Source organism: Somniosus microcephalus, chromosome 9 (genome assembly GCF_052327205.1).
Source record: "Somniosus microcephalus isolate GS21.2 chromosome 9, FLI_Smic_1.0, whole genome shotgun sequence".
In the NCBI taxonomy this organism is placed as follows: domain Eukaryota; kingdom Metazoa; phylum Chordata; class Chondrichthyes; order Squaliformes; family Somniosidae; genus Somniosus; species Somniosus microcephalus.
The window spans coordinates 231,159,787-231,187,685 of NC_140995.1; the positions used below are offsets into that span (position 1 = coordinate 231,159,787).

At 50.7% G+C, this 27,899-nt stretch overlaps 1 protein-coding gene across 4 annotated transcripts in view; it reads left to right on the top strand.

The window, feature by feature from the left end:
• The window catches only part of coq8aa (coenzyme Q8A, genome duplicate a), a 90,826-nt gene that overhangs the window by 49,714 nt on the left and 13,213 nt on the right, over nt 1-27,899 (top strand). For all 4 annotated transcript variants that reach the window (XM_085997994.1, XM_085997995.1, XM_085997996.1 and 1 more), the window contains 5 exons: nt 579-701; nt 22,501-22,586; nt 23,348-23,488; nt 24,519-24,600; nt 26,041-26,134. In XM_085997994.1, coding sequence (XP_085854120.1) covers nt 579-701; nt 22,501-22,586; nt 23,348-23,488; nt 24,519-24,600; nt 26,041-26,134 — 526 coding nt within the window. The remainder of the gene's footprint in view (nt 1-578; nt 702-22,500; nt 22,587-23,347; nt 23,489-24,518; nt 24,601-26,040; nt 26,135-27,899) is intronic.

The following is a 27,899-nucleotide window of genomic DNA, read 5'->3' on the forward strand; positions in this document are numbered from 1 at the left end:
GAGGGCCCTGCCAGTCTAGGTTTATGGTGCCGCTGCGTTGCTAATCTGTTTCCCTCGCTTGGCTGAACTCGTGGCTCCGTCGCCTACTCTGTGCACCCGCTCACCTTGCTCTCGCTTCCCTTCCTGCAGGTTATTTACACCGAAGCTTGGCGTCCGGTGACTGCGACCTCCCCATTCACCAGGTCGTCTTCTCTCTAACCTTGGCAGCGATGTTCCCGTTAAACTGCGCAGTCAGTAGTGACAGTCCGAGCACATTAGCAGCTGTTCATTTTAATGCGCGCAGGTATAAAGAGGAGCACAAAGAAACAATTGAAGGTCACCGGCTTCACAATGGGAAAACCTCACGTGTGGAACTTTGAATGGGCCACGCAGCCCGTTAAAGGGGTCGTGTACCCAAAAAAAGAATGAGAGGGAACATTGCTTGGAGGTGTTCTGAGCCGTGGGCCTTGCCCCTTCTGCCCGGGCCTTTCGATAGAAAAAGTTAAGAGTCCGGGGCTGGGTCTTTGTGAGTGTTCAGATGTGTGCCCTTGGACTTGCTATCTTGTTTTGACATTGTGTACGTGTTCTGTCACCAACAGGTGGGAAAGCGATAACCGACGGCAGTCCCTTCTTATCTGAAGCCAATGCCGAGAGGATTGTGAACACTCTGTGCAAGGTGCGGGGCGCTGCTCTCAAACTAGGTCAGATGCTCAGCATTCAAGGTAAGAGACGCTGGCTGGATTGCCGATCTCTTTCCCCCCCCCCCCCCCCCCCCGGCATGCTGTTAATGGGCTAAGCTTAAACAACAGCGTGCATTTATATAGTGCCTTCAACACAGTAAAACATCCAAAGGCCAGAACTAGTGGCCATGTAATATAAGATAGTCACTAATAAATCCAATCGGGAATTCAGGAGAAACTTCTTTACCTAGAGAGTGATTAGAATGTGGAACTCGCCACAGCAGGGAGTGGTTGATGCGAATAGCTCTAATGGGGACGCTCGATAAACACACGAAGGAGAAAGGAATAGAAGGATATGTGGATGGGGTTGGATGCAGAGGGGTGGGATGAGGCTCCTGTGGCGTGTAAACACCGGCACGGACGTGTTGGGCCAAAAGGCTGGTTTCCGTGCTGTACATTCTATGTAAGGTGCTTCACCGGAGCAAAATCCCGGCTCCTGTTCTACAATGGCCCGTAATTTCCGATAGGAGGCTTCCAGCGTGTGGATACCTCCTATCGGAAAATAATCTGCACTCTTACCTGAGGGCTCCCGAGGTCCAGACACTTCCGATCCTGGGCCTCTCCACAGTCGAAATGCGCAGGGCCCACGTATCCCAGGGGCGCATGCGGTTCGCAAGCGTCCCTGGGATCACGTGGGCCATGGGGAACCAATGGGAGAAGGGAATCCCCCTTCATACTTTTGACAGACAGACCTGCTTTTACCAGGCGTAAGATTTTTTTAAGGGTTTTCAGTGGGCGGAGGTTCTGCAGAAAGCGGAACTCTCCACCTGCAGAGGCCCTTCTCCAGGGCAGGCGTCCGATCCGTCAAGAGCATTCTTGACCCATCGGAAATGCCGATTTTCAGCGCATGCGTTTCGCATGCCTGAAACTGGCATTTTCGATGTCCCAACGGGTGGGTACACAGCGCGTACATGCCCGTAGGCATCGGAAAATACGGGCCATAATGTTTCTTGTGTGATACTCATTTCATCTCCTCGAATTACTCCCCATCACCAGTCACAGACCTGTACCCTCCACTTCTGCAGTGGTTAATCACCCTAGCCTCTCAGTCACAAGGTTGTGGGTTCAAGTCCCACTCCAGAGACTTGAGCACAAAATCCAGGCCAACACGCCAGTGCAGTGCTGAGGGTGTGCTGCACTGTCGGAGGAGACGTTAAACCGAGCCCCCATCTGCCCCCTCAAGTGGATATAAAAGATCCCACGGCACTACTTGAAGAGCAGAGGAGTTCTCCCCACTGTCCTGATCGATATTTATCCCTCAACCAACATCATTAATACACATGAACTGGTCACGATCACATTGCTGTTTGTGGGAGCTTGCTGTGTGTAAATTGGCTGCTGCGTTTCCTACATTACAACAGTGACTACACTTCGAAAGTACTTTATTGGCTGTTGCGCGCTTTGAGATGTTCTGAGGTCGTGAAAGCCGTGATGTAAATGCAAGTTTTTTTTTAGACTTGTACAGCTGAAAGCCACCAAACCCAATTCAGAAGGACTCCATCTCTAATTGTACCGCTAGTTTTTATTTTAAGCCTAGCAGAACTCCCGTGGCATTGCTTATACTGTTCTGTACTGGCAGAAGCATGCTGGGCCAAATGGCCTCCTCCTGTGCTGTATCGTTCTATCAACAGGGGCATTAGCAGCAAAGTGTGATGGGAACGTACGATGGGAAGGTTGTTACAGGAAGTAGGTGTGAGATGGGGGTGAGTGGAGTCCATGCTACGTGCAAGACTTTTAATATATTGTAGATTTTCTTACATTTGTAATCAAGTGTAACCTCTGATGTGTGACATGTGAGGCATGACTGACTTAAAACCTATATATATATATATTTAGGTGTTGATGAACCCAGGCCGTAGCGTAGGACACTGCCAGAGTAGGAGCCAAGACTGGGTGAAGGGCGAAGTACTCTTTTTACTGGGATGTGGGCAACACTGACAATTGCAGTATTTGTTGTTTATCCCTAACAACGAGTTGTATTTATATAGCGCCTTTAGCATAGGAAAACATCCTTCACAGCAGCGTAATCCAACAAAAATCTACACCGAGCCAAAAAAGGAGACATTAGGGCAGGTGACCAAAAGCTTGGTCAAAGAGGTGGGTTTTAAGGAGCGTCTTTAAGGAGGAGAAAGAGGCGGAGAGGTTTAGGGAGGGAATTCCAGAGCTTTGAGCCCAGTCAGCTGAAGACGCAGCCACCAATGGTGGAGCGATGAAAATCAGGGATGCTCAAGAGGCCAGAATTGGAGGAGCGCAGAAGTCTTAGAGGATTGTAGGGCTGGAGGAGGTTACAGAGATAGGGAGGGGCCAGGCCATGGAGGGATTTGAACACGAGGAAGAGAATTTTAAATTTAAATCCCTAGTCATCCATATAGTGTGAGACTAGAGTCATCAGTAGGCCAGCCAGGTAGGGTTGTCGGGTTCCCTTTCCTAAAGGGCATTAGTGAACCAATGTTTGTTGTGCTGTCAAGGTCATTGTTCCTGTTACCAGCTCACGAATGGGCTGGATTTTGTGCTCAAGACTCTGGAGTGGGACTTGAACCCACGAGAGTGATTACCCACTGAAGAAGTGGAAGATATAGTTCTGTGGTGGGCAGTAATTCAAGGTGATGAAGTGAGAGTATAGAAACATAGAAGATAGGAGCAGGAGTAGGCCATTCGGCCCCTCGAGCCTGTTCCGCCACTCAATGAGATCATGGCTGATCATCCAAATTCAGTACCCTGTCCCTGCTTTCTCCCCATATCCCTTGATCACTTTAGCCTTAAGAAATATATCTAAATCCTTCTTGAATATATTTAATGAATTGGCCTCCACCGCCTTCTGTGGTAGAGAATTCCACAGGTTCACTACTCTCTGGGTGAAGAAATTCCTCCTCATCTCTGTCCTAAATGGCTTACCCCTTATCCTTGGACTGTGACCCCTGGTTCTGGACTGCTCGGCCATCGGGAACATCCTTCCTGCATCTAGTCTGTCTAGTCCTGTTAGAATTTTATAAGTTTCAATGAGATCCCCTCTCATTCTTCTAAACTCCAGCGAGTACAAGCCCAATCGATCCAATCTCTCCTCATACGTCATTCCTGCCATCCCAGGTATGAATCTTTGCTGCACTCCCTCCATGGCAAGAACATCCTCCCTCAGATAAGGCGACCAAAACTGCACACAATACTCGAGGTGTGGTCTCACCAAGGCCCTGTACAACTGCAGCAAGACATCCTTGTTCCTGTACTTGAACCCTCTCGCTACGAAGGCCAACATACCATTTGCCTTCTTAACCGCCTGCTGCACCTACATGCTCACCTTCAGCGACTGGTGCACAAGGACACCCAGGTCTCGTTGCACTTCCCCTTTTCCCAATCTATTGCTGTTCAGATAATAATCTGCCTTCCTGTTTTTGCCACCAAAGTGGATAACCTCGCATTTATCCACATTGGGCAGATGCAGTATAACCACCCAACCCGTCCAAATCATACTGTAGTTTCTCTGCACCCTCCTCACAGCACACACGCCCACCCAGCTTTGTGTCGTCTGCAAACTTGGAGATATTACATCTAGTTCCCTCGTCCAGATCATCTTAATATATATTGTGAATAGCTGGGGTCTTAGAACTGATCCTTGCGGTACCCCACTAGTCACTGCCTGCCACTTGGAAAAAGACCCGTTTATTCCAACTCTTTGCTTTCTGTCTGCCAACCAATTCTCTATCCAAGTCAGTACCTTACCCCCAATCCCATGTGCCTTAACTTTACACGCTAATCTCTTATGCGGGACCTTATCGAAAGCCTTCTGAAAGTCCAAATACACCACATCCACTGGTTCTCCCTTATCTATTCTACCAGTTACATCCTCAAAAAATTCCAGTAGATTAGTCAAGCACGATTTACCTTTTGTAAATCCATGTTGACTTTGTCCGATCCTGTCACTCTATCACACAGGAAACATTGTTCTAAGTTGAATGGGGTTTTTGCTCCTGTGCCGAGCCTTCCATAGTATACGGTTAACTAGGGATTTAAATTTAAAATGCTCATCCTTGTGTTCAAATCCAGCACAGAATCTGGCCATTCGGCCCAACATTAAAAAAAAAAAAAAAATACAATTTCACAGCTTGCTCTGGTGAGATTTGAGCTCTCAACCTTCGGTCTACTAGTCCAGTACCATAACCACTAGGCTCCCCTACTGTAGGTGACCTCAGGTTTGCGTCTTAATGGTCTGGAGGTGAGGAGCTCCGCGATAAATTAGAGTGGGAGCATGTGCAGGATATGGACTGTAGGAGGAACAAAAGCGTCGGAACGCCAGAATAATGCGGAGATAGCGAACGAAAGGAAATGCTGGAACAGGGCGGGCGTACCCTGGCCAAGAGCGGATCCCCCCTAGGTATTCATGTCATGGGTGGACTTTACACTTCATTATTGGGGGGGGAAAGAACAGCTTGGCATGAAAGAGATAACCGGAGTATCTTTGAGGGAGGGCTGGTGATGGCAGAGCTGTGTCTGACCTCACAGCCAGTCGCATGTCAGCAATGTGTGAATGAGTGAACGCACCTCGGTGTACAACAGCGTCCGATACTGGCCCAAGGGGGTGTAAAGTCAGCGAGTATACACCTCCTTAGTTTACTGGCGTTGAGTTGCCTCCTTCCTGCAGTTACCCAGCGGCACAAGCCAAGGCACAGCAGCCACCCGAGTGATCTCGCGTCGTGTGAGAAACAGCAAACCTAAAGGAAGTGAGGCACGCAAGCTCAGACTCCACGATCTAGGAACAGGAGTTCCACTTCACACCCAAGAAAGACAGATCAGAGTATTTTCTAAATGCCGAGAAGCTGGGAACTGTGGAGGAGCAGAGAGATTTAGTACAGAAATCACTAAAAGCTAGTGACGGGTACAAAAAATAATTACAAATGTTAATGGAATGTTGGCCTTTATCTCAAGGGGCTGGAATACAAAGGGGTGGAAGTGATGTCACAGCTGTAGAGAGCTCTGGGTAGACCCCATCTGGAGAACTGCTTCCGTTCTGGGCCCCGCACCTTGGGAAGGATGTACTGGCCTTGGAGGGGGTGCAGTGCAGATTCACCAGGAGCTAAAAGGGTTAAATTATGAGGACAGGTTGCATAAACTAGGCTTGTATTCCCTTGAATATAGAAGATTGAGGGGTGATCTAATTGAGGTGTTTAAGATGATTAAAGGAGTTGATAGGGTAGACGGAGGGAAACTGTGGTGGGGGAATCCAGAACGAGGGGGCATAACCTTAAAATTAGAGCTAGGCTGTTCAGGGGTGAAATCAGGAAACACTTCTTCACACAAAGGGTAACGGAACCCTGGAACTCCCCCCCAAAAAGCTGTTGAGACTGAGAGTCAGTTGAAAATTTCAGAACGGAGATTGATAGATTTCTGTTGGGCATGGGTATTAACGGTTACAGAGCCAAGGCGGGTGATGGCGTTAAGATACAGATTAGCCATGATCGAATTGAATGGTGGAACAGGCTCAGTTAGCCTACTCCTGTCCTATGATTCACGGTAAGCAATGTCACAGGGAGATCTGCTCGTAAGCTTTTTAAAACTCTGTATAGTGTGCTCTCCTTGTCACACTCCTTGTCGTCACAGTTCATTGTATCCTTTGACTTTCTATGAGCAACACCACTTGAGATCTGCTAATATATTTTAAATATTATGTCTGTACGCCCTCTTAGGGTGCTAACGGGAGGCGCAAAGCAACCGAATTTCTCCCCCCTTATGTTTTAAGCGCTGCCTCCGAATCAGGACTTTGATAAAGCTGCTTCCCGTCACCACCTACAGGTGTGTGGACAGGGGCATACGGCTAATTTAGTTACAAAGTGCTTATTCACATCAGCCTGGAAGGTTTGTCATGTCTGGTGAAAATTGGCTAATTCATCTTTAAGTCACTGAGGTGATAAATTTCTTTGTGGAAATGGGCAACTTCCAGGTACATGGTTCAACTCATCGATGAGTTAACAACCACAACTTGTATTTATATAGCGTCTTTAACCTAGTAAAACATCCCAAGGCGCTTCACAGGTTAAAAGCGAGGATGAACAAGAGGCCAGAATTGGAGGAGCGCGGAGATCAGTCTGGGGGGGGGTTGTGCGGCTGAAGGAGATTAGAGATAGGGAGGGGCGAGGCAATGGAGGGATTTGAAAACCAGGATGAGAATTTTAAAATTGATATGATGCTGGACTGGGAGCCAATGTAGGTCAGTGAGCACAGGGGTGATGGGCGAACGAGACTTGGTGCGAATTAGGACATGGGCAGCCGAGTTTTGGATGACCTCAAGTTTACGTAGGGTGAAATGTGAGAGGCCAGCCAAGAGTGCGTTGGAATAGGTCAAGTCTAGAGGTAACAAAGGCATGGATGAGCTGAGGCAAGGGTGGAGACGGGCGATATTGTTGAGGTGGAAGTAGGCGGTCTTGGCTTCTCTACTTCTTTTAGATATTAGAAGCCAGTAAGAAATTGTGTTTTGTGGAAAATTCAAATAAATCGAGCTGGCCTTTGTGTTCAGGACACATGGACACTCTCAACAAGACAAATCCATTTAGCAAAATCGAAGCCCATGGGATTAAAGGGACAGAGACTGTGTAGATACAACATTGGTTCAGGGACAGACAGCAGAGAGTAGTGGTGAACGGTTGTTTTTCAGACTGGAGGGAAGAGTACAGGGGTGTCTCCCAGGGGTCGGTATTGGGACCACTGCTCTTTTGACATTTAGTAATGACCTGGACTTTGGTATACATTTCAAAGTCTGCAGGTGACATGAAACTTGGTGATGTAGTAAACAGTGAGGAGGATAGTAACAGACCAGGAGGACAGAGACAGGCTGGTGAAATGGACAGATTAAATTTAACGCAGAGAAGTGTGAAGTGATTCATTTTGGTAGGAAGAATGAGGCGAGGCAATATAAACTAAATGTACAACTTTAAAGGGGGTGCAGGAACAGAGTGACCTGGGGGTGTACGGGCATATGTGCTCCTTGGTTTTATAAACAGAGGCACAGGGTACAAAAGCAAGGCAGTTCTACTAAACCTTTATAAAACCCTGGTTAGACACCAGCTGGAGTATTGTGACCAATTTTGGGCACCACACTTTAGGAAGGATGTAAAGGCCTTGGAGAGGGTGCAGAGGAGATTTACTAGAATGGTACCAGGGATGAGGGACTTCCGTTACCTGGAGAAGCTGGGGTTGGTCTCCTTAGAGCAGAGAATGTTAAGGGGTGATTTGATGGAGGTATTCAAAATCGTGATGGGTTTTGATAGAGATAATAAGGAAATAACTGGCAGAAGGATTGGTAACCAGAGGACACAGGTTTAGGGTAATTGGCAAAAGAACCAGAGGCAACATTAGGAAACAATTTTTAATCAGTGAGTTGCTATGATCTGGAATGCACTGCCTGAAAGGGCGGTGGAAGCAGATTCAATAGTAACTTTCAAAAGGGAATTGGAGAAATACTTGAAGGGGAAAAATTTGCAGTGTTCTGGGGAAAGAGCAGGGGAGTGGGACTAATTGGATAGCTCTTTCAAAGAGTTGGCACAAGCACGATGGGCCGAATGGCCTCCTTCTGTGCTGCATCATTCAATGGTTCTACCTGGAAATCATTACCTCAGTAGCCTTAAGAGAGAAAACACGAAGGAATGGGGTCTGCAGGGTTCAGTTCCAGAAAATGTGTGTAACCATGGATACGTCTGGCTCCCTCTTGAGATCTGTCCTTGTTGAGTAAGGAGCTGTGTGGAATACTGATGCTGTGCTGCTAAATGACCGTCCGCCCCTCCGCTGGAACAGAGAGCGAGGGAGGGGAGTGGCGCCTCATCGCTGACTATAAACCACTGTAAATAACACCGCTACATTGGGGGGAATGTTATCACCCGCACGACGGACAAGGGTCGGGAGTTGGGGGGGGTTAAATCAGCAAATATACGAAACCCGACCCCAACACCCCGCGTACGCGTCTACTCCCGTTTTAACCGCGGCGGGTTTGGGGGTGTCCGGGGCTCGGGAAACCTGGCAGCTGTAGGGAGGCGGGAGCTGCCAGATCCAGCAGGCAAATGCTTTTTAGAGCACGGCTTGTGGGCCAGGAGGAGCAGGAGTGCTTCCCCCAGACCCTCAAACAAACCTCCCTCCCCTGGTCCCCAGCTCCGGCCTTCTACCGCAGGCTTTCCCGCCCGACAGTCAGTCAGCTTGTTAATCTGGCCGGGAAACGGAGTAAAAGAAATGAGATTGAGGTCCTGCCGTTAAATTCGGCGAGCCTGGCATTTCTGGGTTCCCCGCCCCACAAACACGCTCCCTCCCTGTAAAGATCAGGGCCAATGTCTCCACACGTCCTAGCAGGAAGGATTTTGTTTTGGAGAGCAGTGACTGTTGCTGCAGACAGACCCAGTAACCATCCCTCACCCTCGGAGTGAGACCAAAGACACCCACAGGTACGACCAACTCTGAGCAGGTGGTCCGTCGAGCTTGTCCCATACTCGGGCGCCTCCACCCCTCCCCCGCCTGCCAGCAGCCATGTTCACTCCTGGGAGGGGCAAGAAACCAGGTTATTAAAAAAACAAACCCCATGGCCAATTCAAGGAAAGTAAAACCCAGGGGAATTTTTTAAATCACTTTTGTAATGAGGGTGTTGCTGACCAGGCCCATCCCTTGACCGTGCAGCGATGGACCTTCTCCAACAGCGGCAGGTGGTCTGATACAACAGAGCAACTTGCTAGGCCCCTTCAGAGGTGTGGGGACTTAAGTGACGTGTAATTCCAGACCGGGTAAGGACGGCAGGCTTCCTTCCCTAAGTAACGTGTGAACCAGTGGGGTTTTCGGACACTCCGACAGCTTCATGGTCACTTTTACTGACCCCAGCTTTTTATTTACTTCTCAAACTGCCCAGGTGGGGTTTGAACTCCCGACCTCTGGATTACTGGTCTAGTAACCTAACCATTACACTAACAGGCGCAGGGTGGTGACCCGGGATCTCTCGGGCGATGAGGGATTTGTTACAGTCGGGCTCTTTGCCCTTTCAGGCAGCACTCTGTCAGCTCCCTGATTCCAACACTGCTTCCTGTTTCCTGCCACAGCTTAAAGCGGAATCGCTCGGTTAAAAAAACACCTCATTGTTTGCATCCCAAGTTCCTCTTTTAACGATAACCATGAAACAAGGAAGACTTGTTCGCTCCGGAATATCTGACCCGCTTTCGCACTCTTGTTCTCCAGCCATTTTGTGTGCGAGCTACTAAACAGACGAGAGTAAACGGCCTCCTGTTTATTACTAAAGGGCGGGGGCTTTGAGGTGTAAGGTGCTCTCGATTAGTGAACCTCCACCCTGCCAGGCCCAGCCCCTCACTCCAGCCCTGCCAGGCCCAGCCCCTCACTCCAGCCCTGCCAGGCCCAGCCCTGCCAGGCCCAGCCCCTCACTCCAGCCCTGCCAGGCCCAGCCCCTCACGCCAGGCCCAGCCCCTCACTCCAGCCCTGCCAGGCCCAGCCCCTCCCTCACTCCAGCCCTGCCAGGCCCAGCCCCTCACTCCAGCCCTGCCAGGCCCAGCCCCTCCCTCCCTCCAGCCCTGCCAGGCCCAGCCCCTCCCTCCCTCCAGCCCTGCCAGGCCCAGCCCCTCATTCCAGCCCTGCCAGGCCCAGCCCTGCCAGGCCCAGCCCCTCACTCCAGCCCTGCCAGGCCCAGCCCCTCACTCCAGCCCTGCCAGGCCCAGCCCCTCACTCCAGCCCTGCCAGGCCCAGCCCCTCACTCACTCTAGCCCTGCCAGGCCCAGCCCCTCCCTCACTCCAGCCCTGCCAGGCCCAGCCCCTCACTCCAGCCCTGCCAGGCCCAGCCCCTCACTCCAGCCCTGCCAGGCCCAGCCCCTCACTCCAGCCCTGCCAGGCCCAGCCCCTCACTCCAGCCCTGCCAGGCCCAGCCCCTCACTCCAGCCCTGCCAGGCCCAGCCCCTCACTCCAGCCCTGCCAGGCCCAGCCCCTCACTCCAGCCCTGCCAGGCCCAGCCCCTCACTCCAGCCCTGCCAGGCCCAGCCCCTCATTCCAGCCCTGCCAGGCCCAGCCCCTCACTCCAGCCCTGCCAGGCCCAGCCCCTGACTCTAGCCCTGCCAGGCCCAGCCCCTCACTCACTCTAGCCCTGCCAGGCCCAGCCCCTGACTCCTGCCCTGCCAGGCCCAGCCCCTCCCTCCCTCCAGCCCTGCCAGGCCCAGCCCTTGACCGTGCAGCGATGGACCTTCTCGAACAGCGGCAGGTGGTCTGATACAACAGAGCAACTTGCTAGGCCCCTTCAGAGGTGTGGGGACTTAAGTGACGTGTAATTCCAGACCGGGTAAGGACGGCAGGCTTCCTTCCCTAAGTAACGTGTGAACCAGTGGGGTTTTCGGACACTCCGACAGCTTCATGGTCACTTTTACTGACCCCAGCTTTTTATTTACTTCTCAAACTGCCCAGGTGGGGTTTGAACTCCCGACCTCTGGATTACTGGTCTAGTAACCTAACCATTACACTAACAGGCGCAGGGTGGTGACCCGGGATCTCTCGGGCGATGAGGGATTTGTTACAGTCGGGCTCTTTGCCCTTTCAGGCAGCACTCTGTCAGCTCCCTGATTCCAACACTGCTTCCTGTTTCCTGCCACAGCTTAAAGCGGAATCGCTCGGTTAAAAAAACACCTCATTGTTTGCATCCCAAGTTCCTCTTTTAACGATAACCATGAAACAAGGAAGACTTGTTCGCTCCGGAATATCTGACCCGCTTTCGCACTCTTGTTCTCCAGCCATTTTGTGTGCGAGCTACTAAACAGACGAGAGTAAACGGCCTCCTGTTTATTACTAAAGGGCGGGGGCTTTGAGGTGTAAGGTGCTCTCGATTAGTGAACCTCCACCCTGCCAGGCCCAGCCCCTCACTCCAGCCCTGCCAGGCCCAGCCCCTCACTCCAGCCCTGCCAGGCCCAGCCCCTCACTCCAGCCCTGCCAGGCCCAGCCCCTCACTCCAGCCCTGCCAGGCCCAGCCCCTCACGCCAGGCCCAGCCCCTCACTCCAGCCCTGCCAGGCCCAGCCCCTCCCTCACTCCAGCCCTGCCAGGCCCAGCCCCTCCCTCCCTCCAGCCCTGCCAGGCCCAGCCCCTCCCTCCCTCCAGCCCTGCCAGGCCCAGCCCCTCCCTCCCTCCAGCCCTGCCAGGCCCAGCCCCTCCCTCCCTCCAGCCCTGCCAGGCCCAGCCCCTCACTCCAGCCCTGCCAGGCCCAGCCCCTCACTCCAGCCCTGCCAGGCCCAGCCCCTCACTCCAGCCCTGCCAGGCCCAGCCCCTCACTCCAGCCCTGCCAGGCCCAGCCCCTCACTCACTCTAGCCCTGCCAGGCCCAGCCCCTCACTCACTCTAGCCCTGCCAGGCCCAGCCCTGCCAGGCCCAGCCCCTGACTCCTGCCCTGCCAGGCCCAGCCCTGCCAGGCCCAGCCCCTGACTCCTGCCCTGCCAGGCCCAGCCCCTCACTCCAGCCCTGCCAGGCCCAGCCCCTCACTCCAGCCCTGCCAGGCCCAGCCCCTCACTCCAGCCCTGCCAGGCCCAGCCCCTCCCTCCCTCCAGCCCTGCCAGGCCCAGCCCCTCCACTCCAGCCCTGCCAGGCCCAGCCCCTCACTCCAGCCCTGCCAGGCCCAGCCCCTCCACTCCAGCCCTGCCAGGCCCAGCCCCTCCACTCCAGCCCTGCCAGGCCCAGCCCCTCACTCCAGCCCTGCCAGGCCCAGCCCCTCACTCCAGCCCTGCCAGGCCCAGCCCCTCACTCCAGCCCTGCCAGGCCCAGCCCCTCACTCCAGCCCTGCCAGGCCCAGCCCCTGACTCCAGCCCTGCCAGGCCCAGCCCCTCACTCCAGCCCTGCCAGGCCCAGCCCCTCCCTCCCTCCAGCCCTGCCAGGCCCAGCCCCTCCACTCCAGCCCTGCCAGGCCCAGCCCCTCACTCCAGCCCTGCCAGGCCCAGCCCCTCCACTCCAGCCCTGCCAGGCCCAGCCCCTCCACTCCAGCCCTGCCAGGCCCAGCCCCTCACTCCAGCCCTGCCAGGCCCAGCCCCTCACTCCAGCCCTGCCAGGCCCAGCCCCTGACTCCAGCCCTGCCAGGCCCAGCCCCTCACTCCAGCCCTGCCAGGCCCAGCCCCTCACTCCAGCCCTGCCAGGCCCAGCCCCTGACTCTAGCCCTGCCAGGCCCAGCCCCTCACTCACTCTAGCCCTGCCAGGCCCAGCCCCTGACTCCTGCCCTGCCAGGCCCAGCCCCTCCCTCCCTCCAGCCCTGCCAGGCCCAGCCCTGCCAGGCCCAGCCCCTGACTCCTGCCCTGCCAGGCCCAGCCCCTCCCTCCCTCCAGCCCTGCCAGGCCCAGCCCCTCCACTCCAGCCCTGCCAGGCCCAGCCCCTGACTCCTGCCCTGCCAGGCCCAGCCCCTCCCTCCCTCCAGCCCTGCCAGGCCCAGCCCCTCCACTCCATCCCTGCCAGGCCCAGCCCCTCCACTCCACCACCTCCTCCAGCCGTATATCCCCCCCCCCCCCCCCCCCCCCCGTCCCCTCCACATTCCCATGACCTTTTGGGCAACGACCCCTCCCCTTTGCCACACAATTGGCAGCAGGGTCTTCAGACGCCTGGGTCCTATTTCTGGAATTAAGCCCCTCCCTCGCCTTCCTTCCTTTCCCCTTTTCTTTTTTCTTCCTTTTCTTTTCTTATTTCATTTCATATATTTCTCAGCGCTGCATTGACTTCCCCTCTGATCTCTGTGAAGTGCCTTGCCGTGTTTAAGGATACAGGAGCTGTATAAATGCCAGCTGTTGGTGTTGTAGGTACTTTTTATAAAAAATCTTTGTGATCTTCCCCATAGATTTTTGAAACCTTGGTTCTGTTTCTTCCCTCATTGACCCCAGCCTTGTGATGTGAACCAAGAAACTATTCCCAAGGGATTCTTGATTTGGCTTCTAAAATAAAAGACTTGCATTTCTATAGCGCCTTTCCCGGCCTCAGGACGTCCCAAAGCTCTTTACAGCCAATGAAGTACTTTTTGAAGTGTAGTCACTGGTAATGTAGGAAACGTGGCAACTAATTTGCACACAGCAAGCTCCCACAAACAGCAATGTGATAATGACCAGATAATCTACATAAGAACATAAGAAATAGGAGGAGTAGGCCAATCGGCCCCTCGAGCCTGCTCCGCCATTCAATAAGATCATGGCTGATCTGATCCTAACCGCCAATCTACTATCACAGAACCATCTCCTGAATCTAACAGAATTAGACACACGAAATAGGAGCAGGATCAGGCTACACTGCCCCTGGGCCCGCTCCGCTACCCACAGGGCCATGACCGATCCGAACCTAGACTCATGTCCAAATTCCTGCCCGCTCCCCATAACCCTTTATTCCCTTTACTTCTAGGAAACTGTCTATTTCTGTTTTAAATTTATGTAATGATGTAGCTTCTACAGCTTTTTGGGGCAGCATATTCCATGGACCTACCACCCTCTGAGTGAAGTAGTTCCTCCTCATCTCAGTTTTGAAAGAGCAGCCCTTTATTCTAAGACTATGCCCCCTAGTTCTAGTTTCACCCATCATCGGGAACATCCTCCCCGCATCCACCCGATCCAACCCCTTCACAATCTTATATGTTTCAATAAGATCGCCTCTCATTCTTCTGAACTCCAATGAGTAGAGTCCCAATCTACTCAACCTCTCCTCATATGTCCATCCCCTCATCACCGGGATTAACCTTCTTTGTACTGACTTGAGAGCAAGTATGTCTTTTCTTAAGTATGGACACCAAAACTGTACGCAGTATTCCAGGTGCGGTCTCACCAATACCTTGTACAACTGAAGCAATACCTCCCTATTTTTATATTCTATCCCCCTAGCAATGAAAGCCAACATTCCATTGGCCTTCTTAATCACTTGCTGCACCTGCATACTAACCTTTTGAGTTTCGTGCACCAGGACCCCCAGATCCCTTTGTACTTCAGTACTTTCCAGTTTCTTGCCATTAAGATAATAACTTGCTCTACGATTTTTCCTGCCAAAGTGCATAACCTCACACTTTCCAGTATTGTATTCCATCTGCCAAATCTCTGCCCACTTACTTAGCCTGTCTATGTCCCCTTGCAGGTTTTTTATGTCCTCCTCACTCACTACTTTCCCTCCCATCTTAGTATCATCTGCAAACTTTGATATGTTACACTCGGTCCCCTCCTCCAAATCGTTAATATAGATTGTAACGAGTTGGGGACCCAGCACTGACCCCTGTGGAACACCACTATTTACTGATTGCCAGTCCGAGAATGAACCATTTATCCCAACTCTCTGCTTTCTGTTAGATAGCCAATCCTCTATCCATGCCAGAATATTACCCCCAATCCTGTGATTTTTTTATCTTAAGCAATAATCTTTTGTGTGGCACCTTGTCAAATGCCTTTTGGAAGTCTAAATACACTACGTCCACTGGTTCCCCTTTATCCACCCTATAGGTTACTTCCTCAAAGAACTCCAGCAAATTTGTCAAACATGACTTCCCCTTCATAAAACCATGCTGACTTTGTCCTATTAAATTATGATTATCCAAATGTCCTGTTACTGTCTCCTTAATAATGGACTCCAATATTTTACCTACCACAGATGTTAGGCTAACCGGTGTATAGTTTCCAGCCTTCTGTCTACTGCCCTTTTTAAATAAGGGCGTTACATTAGCAGTTTTCCAGTCTGCCGGGACCTTTGCTGAGTCCAGGGAGTTTTGGAAAATTATTACCAATGCATCCACAATCCCTACCGCCACTTCCCTCAAGACCCTAGGATGTAAGGCATCAGGTCCAGGTGATTTATCCGCCTTGAGTCCCATTATTTTACCGAGTACCACTTCCTTAGTGATTTTAATCGTATTTAGCTCCTCCCCCCACATAGCCCCCTGTTTGTCCAGTGTTGGGATATTCTTAGGCCTAGAAATTCAGTTTGGGGCGCCAAGCTCGCCTGGGCGCCGGAATTACCGCTGCGCGCGGAGCCACTTGCGCCAGCGGGATATTCAGTTTCAGCGCCCCCAAGTGGAAGCCGGCCGCTAAACAAGGGTTTCGGCGCCCCGCTTGGGGCGCTGAAACTGAATATCGCCGTGCAAAGTGCCGCAGCGCCACCCGCTGCGGCACGGCAGCCTGCAGTACTGCAGGCCTTCCTCTCACTCTTAAGGGGGAGGTGCCTGCAACAGCGCGATCCCCGCTCGCGAGTGCCGGCAAATGAGCCCGGCACCAAGGAGAAGTGCCGGGCTCTCTGGAAACAGCCGGCAATGCCGCGGGGGGGGGGGGGTGGTAGGAGGCCGGAGACGGAGGTACGGGCAGGCGGCCGCCGAAAAAGCGGCCGGCCGCACCTCCACCTTAACTCGCCCCACTACCGGCACAGGTAGGCCCCCGTGTACCGGTCGCTGTTTGCGGCCGGCGCGGAGGAGGCGGCAGCAACCAAATATGGCCAGCGGGGCGATAGCGGGGTGCTGCGCACACCGATGACGCCATCGGTGGCTGCGCAGCGCTACAGGCTAACGCCGCCATTAGCGCCCCGCTAAATATCGCGGTAGGTTTGGACAGTGGCGCAAAAGCCCTCTTTGGGCGCAAGCTGGTGGCATAGGCCACTGAATTTCTAGGCCTTAGTGTCTTCTACTGTAAAGACTGATACAAAATATTCATTCAGTGTTTTTGCCATCTCCATATTTCCCACCATTAATTTCCCGGTCTCATCCTCTAAAGGACCAACATTTACTTTAGCCACCCTTTTTCTTTTTATATAACTATAAAAACTCTTACTATCTGTTTTTATATTTTTTGCTAATTTACTTTCATAACCTATCTTCCCTTTCTTAATCAATCTTTTTGTTATTTTTTGCTGTCTTTTAAAGTTTTCCCAATCCTCTATCCTCCCACTAGATTTGGCTACCTTATATGCCCTTGTTTTTAGTCGTCCATCATCATCAAAGACCCTACCCACCCCAGCCACAGTCTGTTCGCCCTCCTGCCATCTGGGAGACGCTACAGATGCATTCGCACCCGTACGACCAGATTTAGGAACAGCTTCTTTCCCAGGGCTGTCCTCCTACTGAACTCCACAAATAAACTCTAAAGCCTGCACATCTGCCAATGCACTTTATTATGGTTATGTTTATGTTAATGTATTACAAGCCAAATGAATGTTGAATGTTTAAATGTCTTAATCTAAATTTACACTCTCGGGAGCCGCAAGCCTACATTTCGATGTACTGCACTTGTGCACTAACAATGACAATAAAAGTTGATTTGATTTTGATTTGATTTGATTTTAATTTCTTTACTTCGCCATGGATGGCTGTCTTTTCTTTTACACCCTTTTCTTAGTGGAATATATATTTTTTGGAAGTTGTAAAATAACTCCTTAAATGTACACCACTGATCATGTATCGTCTTACCCTTTAATCTATTTTCCCAATCCACTCTACTCAATTCCGCTCTCATACCTTCATAGTCTCCTTTATTCAAGCTTAGCACGCTTGTTTGAGATCCAACCTTCTCACCCTCTAATTGAATATGGAATTCAACCATGTTATGGTCACTCATTCCAAGGGGATCCTTTACTAGGACATTTTCAATTAATCCTGTCTCGTTACACAGGACCAGATCTAAGGTTGCTTGCCCCCTGGTCGGTTCAGTTACATACTGCTCAAGAAACCCATCCCTAATACACTGAATGAACTCATCCTCAAGGCAGCCCTGCCCAATTTGATTTGTCCAATTAATATGATAGTTAAAATCCCCCATAATTATAGATGCTCCCTTATTACAAGCCTCAACTATTTCCTGATTGATACTCCGTCCAACAGAGTTGCAACTGTTCGGAGGCCTATAGACTACACCCACTAGTGTTTTTTTCCCCTTATTATCCCTTATCTCCACCCAAACTGTTTCATTATCCTGATCTTTTGACCCAATATCATTTATCTGTATTACAGTGATTCCTTCCTTTAGCCAACCCACCTCCCCTTCCTTCCTGCCTGTCCTTCCTGATTGTTAAATAACCTGGTATGTTTAATTCCCAGGCATTGTCACCCTGCAGCCATGTTTCCGTAATAGCCACAAGATCATACCCATATGTAGTTATTTGTGCCAATAACTCATCTATTTTGTTACGAATGCTACGTGCATTCAGATAGAGAACTTTCAAATATGTTTTGTGACACTTAGTTCCTGCTTTTGCCCTTTTTATTACTTTACCTTTTACTCCATACCTTCTGCCCCTTCCTGACACACTCTGGTTTTTAATTTCCCCACTGCTACCTAAGTCTATGACCTTCTCTGTTGTCATTTTTATTATTTGCTCTCTAGGAACCTCCCCCCCCACTAGTTAGTTTAAAGCCCTCTCTACAGCCCTAGTTATATGATCCGCCAGGACTCTAGTCCCAGCACTGGCCAAGTGAAGCCCATCCCAACGGAACAGCTCCCTCCTGCCCCAGTACTGGTGCCAGTGTCCCAGGAAGCAAAACCCACTTCTCCCACACCAGTCTTTGAGCCACGCATTTAACTCTCTAATTTTATTTGTCCTAGCCAAATTCACTCGTGGCTCAGGTAATAATCCAGAGATTATTACCCTTGAGGTTCTGTTTTTTAATTTGACCCCTAGCTGCTCATACTCCTTTAACAGAACCGTCTTCCTTGTCCTATCTACGTCGTTTGTACCAACATGGACCACGACAACTGGATCCACCCCCTCCCACTGCAAGTTTCTTTCCAACCCAGAGGAGATGTCCTTAACCCTGGCACCGGGTAGGCAACAGAGCCTTCGTGACTCTCGCTCTCTGCTGCAGAGAACTCTATCTATCCCCCTAATAATACTATCCCCTACCACTACAACATTTCTATTTACTCCCCCCTCTTGAATGGCCCCCCGTTCCACGGTGCTGTGGCCAGGTTGCTCATCCTCCCTGCAGTCCCTGCTCCTGTCCCCACAGGGAGTAAGAACCTCGAACCTGTTGGTCAAGAGCAAGGGCTGCGGCTCCTCCAGCTCTACCTCCTGGATCCCCGTACCTGCCTCACTTGTAGTCACACCGTCCTGTCCCTGACCATGGGCTACATCTGAATTACTTAACTTCATAGGTGTGACTACCTCCTGATACAGAGTCCAGGTACTTCTCCCCCTCCCTGATGTGTCGCAGTGTCTGAAGCTCAGACTCCAGCTCATCAACACGGAGCTGGAGTTCCTGTAGCAGCAGACACTTGTCACAGACGTAATCACCGTGAGCCTCAATGGGGTTCACCAGCTCCCACATCTCTCAACAGTAACACATCACCTGCTCCATTCTATGTAATTAATTAAATTTTTTATTGTTAGTTATGGACACCCTCTGCCCGATTTTAGATGCTAGTATCCCCTTTAATTAATTGAATCTGTTTTAGTGATGTTGATTGAGGGATAAATATTGGCCAGGACACCGGGGAGAACTCCCCTGCTCCTCTTCGAAATAGTGCCGTGGGATCTTTTACGTCCACTTGTGAGGGCAGACAGGGCCTCGGTTTAACATCTCAGCTGAAAGTTAGCACCCCCGCCAATTACATGGGTATGAGCGGGCGAGTTAGCTCAAGTAGATTGGGAAATTAGATTAAAAGGTATGACGGTAGATAAGCAGTGACGAATATTTAAAGAAACATTTCATAATTTTCAACAAATATACATTCCATTGCGAAATAAAAACTCCACGGGAAAAGTGATCCGTCCGTGGCTAACTAAAGATGTTAAGGATAGTATTAGATTAAAAGAGGCTTATAATGTTGCCAAGAATAGTAGTAAGCCTGAGGATTGGGAGAGCTTTAGAAACCAGCAAAGGATGACCAAAGAAATTGAGAAAATGGAATGAGCGTAAGCTAGCAAGAAACATAAAAACAGATTGTAAGAGTTTCTACACGTATGTAAAAAGGAAGAGAGTAGCAAAAGTAAATGCGGGTCCCTTAGAGGCTGAGACAGGAGAAATTATACTGGGGAATAAGGAAAAGGCAGAGAAATTAAACAAATATTTTGTATCTGTCCTCACAGTAGAAGACACAAAAAACATACCAGAAATAGTGGGGAACCAAGGGTCTAATGAGAATGAGGAACTTATTAATATAAGTTAAAAAGTACTGGAGAAATTATTGGGACTTAAAGCTGGCAAATCCCCAGGACACAGAAACATAGATATAGAAACATAGAAGATAGGAGCAGGAGTAGGCCATTCGGCCCCTCGAGCCTGCTCCGCCATTCAATGCGATCATGGCTGATCATCCAATTTCAGTACCCGGACCCTGCTTTCTCCCCATACCCCTTGATCCCTTTAGCCTTGAGAAATATATCCAACTCCTTGAATATATTTAATGTATTGGCCTCTACTGCCTTCTGTGGTAGAGAATTCCACAGGTTCACCACTCTCTGGGTGAAGAAATTCCTCCTCATTTCTGTCCTAAATGGCCTACCCCTTATCCTTAGACTGTGACCCCTGGTTCTGGACTCCCCGACCATCGGGAACATCCTTCCTGCATCTAGTCTGTCCAGTCATGTCAGAATTTTATAAGTTTCAATGAGATCCCCTCTCATTCTTCTAAACTCCAGCGAGTACAAGCCCAATCGATCCAATCTCTCCTCATACGTCATTCCTGCCATCCCAGGTATCAGCCTGGTGAATCTTCGCTGAACTCCTTCCATGGCAAGAACATCCTTCCTCAGATAAGGCGACCAAAACTGCACACAATACTCGAGATGTGGTCTCACCAAGGCCCTGTACAACTGCAGCAAGACATCCTTGTTCCTGTACTCAAACCCTCTCGCTATGAAGGCCAACATACCATTTGCCTTCTTAACCGCCTGCTGCACCTGCATGCTTACCTTCAGCGACTGGTGCACAAGGACACCCAGGTATCGTTGCACTTTCCCTTCTCACAATCTATTGCCATTCAGATAATAATCTGCCTTCCTGTTTTTGCTACCAAAGTGGATAACCTCACATTTATCCACGTTATATTGCATTTGCCATGCTTCTGCCCAATCACCCAACCTGTCCAAATCATCCTGGAGTTTCTCGGCATCCTCCTCACAGCACACACGCCCACCCAGCTTTGTGTCGTCTGCAGGACCTGCCTGCCTACATCCTAGGGTTCTAAAAGAGGTGGCTGCAGAGATAGTGGATGCATTGGTTGTGATCTTCCAAAATTCCCTAGATTCTAGAACGCTCCCAGCGGATTGGAAGGTAGCAAATGTAACACCGCTATTCAAGAAAGGAGGGAGAGAGAAAACCGGGAACTACAGGCCAGCTAGCCTGACATCAGTTGTTGGGGAAAATGCTGGAATCCATTATTTAGGAAGTGGTAATGGACCACTTAGAAAATCATAATATGATTAGGCAGAGTCAACATGGTTTTATGAAAGGAAAATCATGTTTGACAAATCTATTTGAGTTTTTTGAGAATGTAACTAGCAGGGTAGATAAAGGGGAACCAGTGGATGTAATATATTTTGATATTCAAACGGCAATGGGCAATAACGTCGCAGATGGAGTATAATGTAGGGAAATGTTAGGTTATTCACTTTGGTAGGAAGAATAGAAAAACAATATTTTTTAAATGTTGATGTTCAGAGCGATTTGAGTATCCTTGTACACGGAGCACACAAAGTTAGCATGCAGGTACAGCAAGCAATTAGGAAGGCAAATGGAATGTTGGCCTTTATTGTAAGGGGGTTGGAGTATAAGAGTAAGGAAGTCTTACTGCAATTGTGCAGGGCTTTGGTGAGACCACACCTGGAGTACTGGGCACAGTTTTGGTCTCCTTATCTGAGGAAGGACATACTTGCCTTAGAGGCGGTGCAACGAAGGTTCACTAGATTGATTCCTGGGATGAGAGGGTTGTTCTATGAGGAGAGATTGAGTAGAATGGGCCTATACTCTGTGGAGTTTAGAAGAATGAGAGGTGATCTCATTGAAACATATAAGATTCTGAGGGGGGATTGACAGGGTAGATGCAGGGAGGATGTTTCCCCTGGCTGGAGTGTCTAGAACCAGGGGTCACAGTCTCAGGATAAGGGGTCGGCCATTTAGGACTGAGATGAGGAGGAATTTCTTCACTCAGGATTGTGAATCTTTGGAAACCTCTACCCCAAAGGGCTATGAATGCTGAATCATTGAGTATATTCAAGACTGAGATCGATAGATTTTTAGACTTTAGGAGAATCGAAATATGGGGATAGGGCGAGAAAGTGATCTTATTGAATGGTGGAGCAGGCTCGAGAGGCCGTCTGGCCTACTCCTGCTCCTATGTCTTCTGTTCTTGTGTTCTGATTATGTTCACATGGGATTGTTCTTATGCATCTCCGCACTCCCTCAGTCCTGTAGTGGAGTACTGGCGTGCTGAGATGCACAAGAACAATCCCATGTGACCGAGTCTCCCCTCAGTCCCTCTGTGTTGGCTGATGCCCCATTTTGGAAGAACTGAGATTGGGAATCTGCTGTGTGGGTGGGGCAAAGGTGCAAACATTTTATTTTATTTTTACGATAGAGGATTTATCTTTGTGCTTTGTCTTTTGATTAGCTGGAGTGAGAGACAGCAATGAGATCCGTGTGTTATCCTCTATGTAACACGCCAGCCCGTGTTATCCTGTGTGTAACTCTCACTCTAGTCTGTGTGATATCCTGTGTGTAATTTCCGACATGCTCGCTAACTCGCGTTCTCGGTGATCAGGTTAACCGGTGATCAGTTAACCAGCCCCGAGGCTGTAACGTATGTCAGCCTCTTCTCTCTGACCCACCTCCTTTAATTTCTGGTACTTTTGACTCCCCCAGATGATGCCTTCATCAACCCTCAGCTACAGAAGATCTTTGAACGTGTGCGACAGAGTGCAGACTTCATGCCAAGCAAACAGATGATGGTGAGAAGATCCCCGCCCCACGCTCGTCCCCGCACTCGCCCCCACCCCCACACTCGCCCCACGCTCGTCCCCACCCCCGCGCTCGATCCCGCACTCGCTCCACGCCCTGCGCTCGCCCCCAGCCCCGCGCTCGTCCCCGCGTCCCGCACTCTCCCCGCACTCGCCCCACGCCTCGCACTCGCTCTCGCCCCACGCTCGTCTCGCCCCCGCGCTCGCCCCGCGTCCCGCACTCACTCTCGCCCCACACTCATCCCCACACTCGCCCTGCACCCCGCGCTCGCCCCCACGCTCATCCCCACACTCGCTCTCGCCCCGCACTCTCACTTGCCCTGCGCTCGCCCCCGCGCTCGCCCCGCGTCCCGCACTTGCCCCACACTCGCCCCCGCGCCCCACAATCCCTGCTGCCTGCACACGCCCCGAGGCTCTCCCCACGCTCCACACTCCTGTAGCCGGGTGAAGTAGCCGCTCGCTCCCAGTCCTCGGCTAACAGCTTCCTACAGCTGGTGTTGACTGTAAACAGCAGAGCGTCCTCTTGGCGGTACCTTCCCCGCCTGCTTTACCTCGAGTCTCCACAGGAAAAGGGCTTGACCTCCAACCTGTGGCTCGGGCAATCGCAGAGACGAACAGGTGCGTTGGACCGCGTCAACCAGCCGCTGAATTGGCGTCGTACAGCATGCGAGGCCTTGACACTTACCGCCGCTTATTAAAGCTCCTCTTCCTCGCCGCCATCTTTACTGGTTTCTGCGTTTGCCTTTTTGCAGAAAGTACTGAGCAGTGACATGGGGCCTGACTGGAGAGATCAGCTGGAGTTTTTCGAAGACCGACCATTTGCTGCTGCGTCCATCGGCCAGGTCCACCTGGCAAAGCTCAAGGACGGAAGGGAAGTGGCCATGAAGATTCAGGTTGTACCATGTGATTCTCCGCTTTCAGCACCTTCCCTGGTTCATTGCCGAGTTAGTTATAGCCGCGTTCTTATGTCGTGTCCCGGACAGCCACCCCGGCGTCTGCGGGACCGGCGCCCCGGAGTCTGGGGGACCGGCGTCTGGGGGACCGTCGCCCCGGCATCTGCGGGACCGACGCCCTGGCAATGTTCCCTCTAATTTTTTATTTGTGCGCGGTCCCTTTAAATTGCTTTGTGGCCTATGCTTCTATGTTTCTATATTTCTTGAGGCTAAGGGGATCAAGGGATATGGGGAGAAAGCAGGGACAGGGTACTGAATTTGGATGATCAGCCATGATCTCATTGAATGGCGGCGCAGGCTCGAGGGGCCGAATGGCCTACTCCTGCTCCTACCTTCTATGTTTCTATATTCTGCGCATGCCCGGTTATTACAATGCAATAGCTGGTGAGCGGCCTGCGCGGGTCCTCGGACACTGCGCATCCACACGGCCACGCAGCTTCCAGGGAACATTGTGTCCCGGTATCTATAGACTGTGGCCTGTTCAGGGTACATTGTCATTGTGTTTATGTTACTGGACGAGTAATCCAGAGGCCTGGACTAATGATCCAGAAACGTGAGTTCAAATCCCACCTTTGCAGCTGGGAATTTAAATTCAGTTAATTAAATAAATCTGGAATAAAAAGCTAGTATCAGTAATGGTGACCATGAAACTACCGAATTGTAGTAAAAACCCATCTGGTTCACTAATGTCCTTTTAGGGAAGGAAATTTGCCGTCCTTACCCGGCCTGGCCTATATGTGACTCCAGACTCACAGCAATGTGGTTGATTCTTAACTGCCCTTCGAGTTGGCCTAGCGAGACACTCTGTTGTATTCAAGAAGGCGGCTCACCACTACTTTCTCGAGGGCAGTTAGGGAAGGGCAATAAATGCTGGCCTTGCCTGCAATATGCACATTCCCAGAATGAATTAAAAAAATATATGGGGCCGTGTTCCCGTATTGACGGAGTGTTCCTGTGTTTTTATCTGCAGTATCCCGGAGTTGCTCAGAGCATCACCAGTGATGTGGACAACCTGATAACTCTGATGAGCATGAGTAATGCTCTCCCTGAAGGTAAGTGACCTGTGCCTCAGTGACTGGAATCTCTCCCACCTCAGCCATTGTCTGCTGACTGTTGCAGCCATTTCCGCATCACTCGATGCCTCCACTAGTGTCCCGTGTCCCCCTGCGGTCTCCGTCTGAATGGGATTTTATCGGAGGACGGTGTGGAGGGAGGGCGAGTCGTGCCCATTCGCCCTCGGCCCACCCCTTCCCAATGCTGGAGACCAGTCACATCAGGCCACTGTTGCGTTGCGCTAAGATATCCCTGGCTTCCCAATGAGTCGACCATGGGCGTGTGTCTGCAGTGGGTGTGCCATGGAGAGTATATCAAGACTTGCATTTATAAAGCGCCTTTCACAACCACCAGACGTCCCAAAGCGCTTTACCGCCAATGAAAAACTTTTATGAAGTGGAGTCACTGTTGTAATGTAGGAAACGCGGCAGCCAAATTGCGCACAGCAAGATCCCACTAAACAGTGTGATAATGACCAGATAATCTGTTTCAGTGATGTTGGTTGAGGGATAAATATTGGCCCAGGACATCGGGGAGCACTCCCCTGCTCTTCTTCAAATAGTGCCATGAGAGGGCAGAGGTGGTTTAACGTCCTTTCTGAAATACGGCACCTCCGACAGTATAGCACGGGGTCTGCTTTCTCAGGTAGATGTAGAAGATCCCATGGCACTACAGGAAACTTTCGATTTACCGGCACCTAAATAATCGGAAATCTCGGTTAACCGGCAAAATTCAGGAGTAGGTTTTACTTCATATTTATTTGCCTTCTTCCATCTGTTGCTGTGCAAGGGTGTGGCTGAAGCTGTTGCTAAGCTACAGAGACGCTTGGAACTTGTGTTCATTGTTCTACAGTTGTTGCTAAGCAACAGGGTTTGTTGCTTTATACGGAGCTGTCGGCTCTCCCTATCTTTTACTATAGCGTTCGGTTATCCGGAATTTTTGATGAACCGGCACCACGTCGGTCCCGTCCGTGCCGGATAAAAAAAAGTTTCCTGTATTTTGAAGAAGAGCCGGGGAGTTCTCCCCGGTGTCCTGGGCCAATATTTATCCCTAAATCAGCATCACTAAAACAGATGATCTGGTCATTATCACATTGCTGTTTGTGGGATCTTGCTGTGTGCAGTTTGGCTGCCGCGTTTCCTGCATTACAACAGTGACTACACTTCAAAAAAGTATTTAATTGGTTGTAAAACGCTTTGGGACGTCCCGAGGTTGTGAAAGGCGCTATAGAAAGCTTTTGGTCACCTGCCCTAACAGCGGCTTGTGCGGCTCGCAGTCAACCTTTGTTTGATAATCGCTCCTGTGAAGCGGCTCGGGGAGTTTAGTGATAGACGTGCAAGTTGTTGTTGTTGTTGTTGTATAAATGCAAGTCTTTTTGACAAGACGCCAATTGTTTGTGGATTGAAAGCATTTGAAAACGATTTCCTTTTATTGATTAGGTCTGTTCCCCGAGCACATGATCGAGGTGATGAGCCGCGAACTCGCGCTGGAGTGTGACTATGAAAGGGAGGCGGCCTGTTACAAGCAGTTCAGGTGTGTGCGCGCTGGTGAAACGTGTTTCCCCCCCCCCCCCCCCCCCCCCCAAGAGAGCTGGAGCACAAAAGGCAGCCGAGACTGCGACTCTCTGGGGGGGTGGCCTTGAGTCAGATGTATTCAGTCGTGAGTAGATGTCAATCCAGCAGCAACGTCCCCAGAGGGGGGGCGTGGAGATAAGTGTGGTGAGGGTGAGATAAGGGGTGGTGCTGGCGATGGAGAGGATGTTTCCTCACTTTCCCACTGAACCCAAGTCTGCATTTGTTGAATTTATTTTTAATTTAAAAAAAAAAAAAATGCTCATCAGCAATGTTCCCTTTAAGCTGCACGGCCGTGCTGTGCTCTGCAGCTCCCGCACAGCCGGCTCACCGGCTTTTAAATAGGAAAAATGCGCATGCCTGGTATTTTGAGCGGGCGGTGCAGCCCCTTAAAGGGGCCACGCACCCAAATGAAAATTAAAGGGAACGTTGCTTATAAGTCTAAAGGTACTGGAACGACCTTTAGGAGGAGATTGCGGGGGCTCTAACACATATATTCAGGACCTCTCTGGCCACAGGGGATGTGCCAGAGGACTGGAGAACCGCTAATGTAGTACCATTATTCAAGAAGGGTAGTAGGGAAAAACCGGGGAACTACAGGCCAGTGAGCCTAACATCAGTGGTAGGAAAATTATTGGAAAAAATCCTGAGGGACAAAATTTGTCTCCACTTGGAGAGGCAAGGATTAATCAGGGATAGTCAACATGGCTTTGTCAAGGGAAGATCATGTCTGACTAATTTGATTGAATTTTTTGAGGGGGTGACTAGGTGTGTGGATGAGGGTAACGCAGTGGATGTGGTATACATGGATTTCAGTAAGGCCTTCGATAAAGTCCCGCACAGGAGACTGGTCAAGAAGGTAAGAGCCCATGGAATCCAGGGTGCCTTGGCACATTGGATACAAAACTGGCTTAGTGGCAGAAGGCAGAGGGTGATGGTCGAAGGTTGTTTTTGTGACTGGAAGCCTGTGTCCAGTGGGGTACCACAGGGATCGGTGCTGGGTCCCTTGCTGTTTGTGGTCTACATTAATGACTTGGATATGAGTGTAAAGGGTATGATCAGTAAGTTCGCGGATGATACAAAAATTGGTAGGGTGGTAAATAGCGAGGAGGGTAGCCTCAGTCTGCAGGACGATATAGATGGGTTGGTCAGATGGGCGGAACAGTGGCAAATGGAATTTAACCCGGAAAAGTGCGAGGTGATGCACTTTGGGGGGACTAACAAGGCAAAGGAATACACAATGAATGGAAAGACCCTAGGCAAGACGGAGGGTCAGAGGGATCTGGGTGTGCAAGTACACAGATCCCTGAAGGCGGCGGAACAGGTGGATAAGGTGGTAAAAAAGGCATATGGGATACTTGCCTTCATTAGCCGAGGCATTGAATATAAGAGCAAGGAGGTTATGATGGAGCTGTATAAAACACTGGTTAGGCCACAGCTGGAATACTGTGTGCAGTTCTGGTCGCCACACTACAGGAAGGATGTGATCGCGTTGGAGAGGGTGCAGAGGAGGTTCACCAGGATGTTACCAGGGCTGGAGCGCTTCAGCTATGAAGAGAGACTGGGCAGATTGGGTTTGTTTTCCTTGGAGCAGAGGAGGCTGAGGGGGGACATGATTGAGGTGTACAAAATTATGAGGGGCATAGATAGGATGGATGCTGAGGAGCTTTTTCCCTTAGTAGAGGGGTCAATAACTAGGGGGCATAGATTCAAGGTAAAGGGCGGGA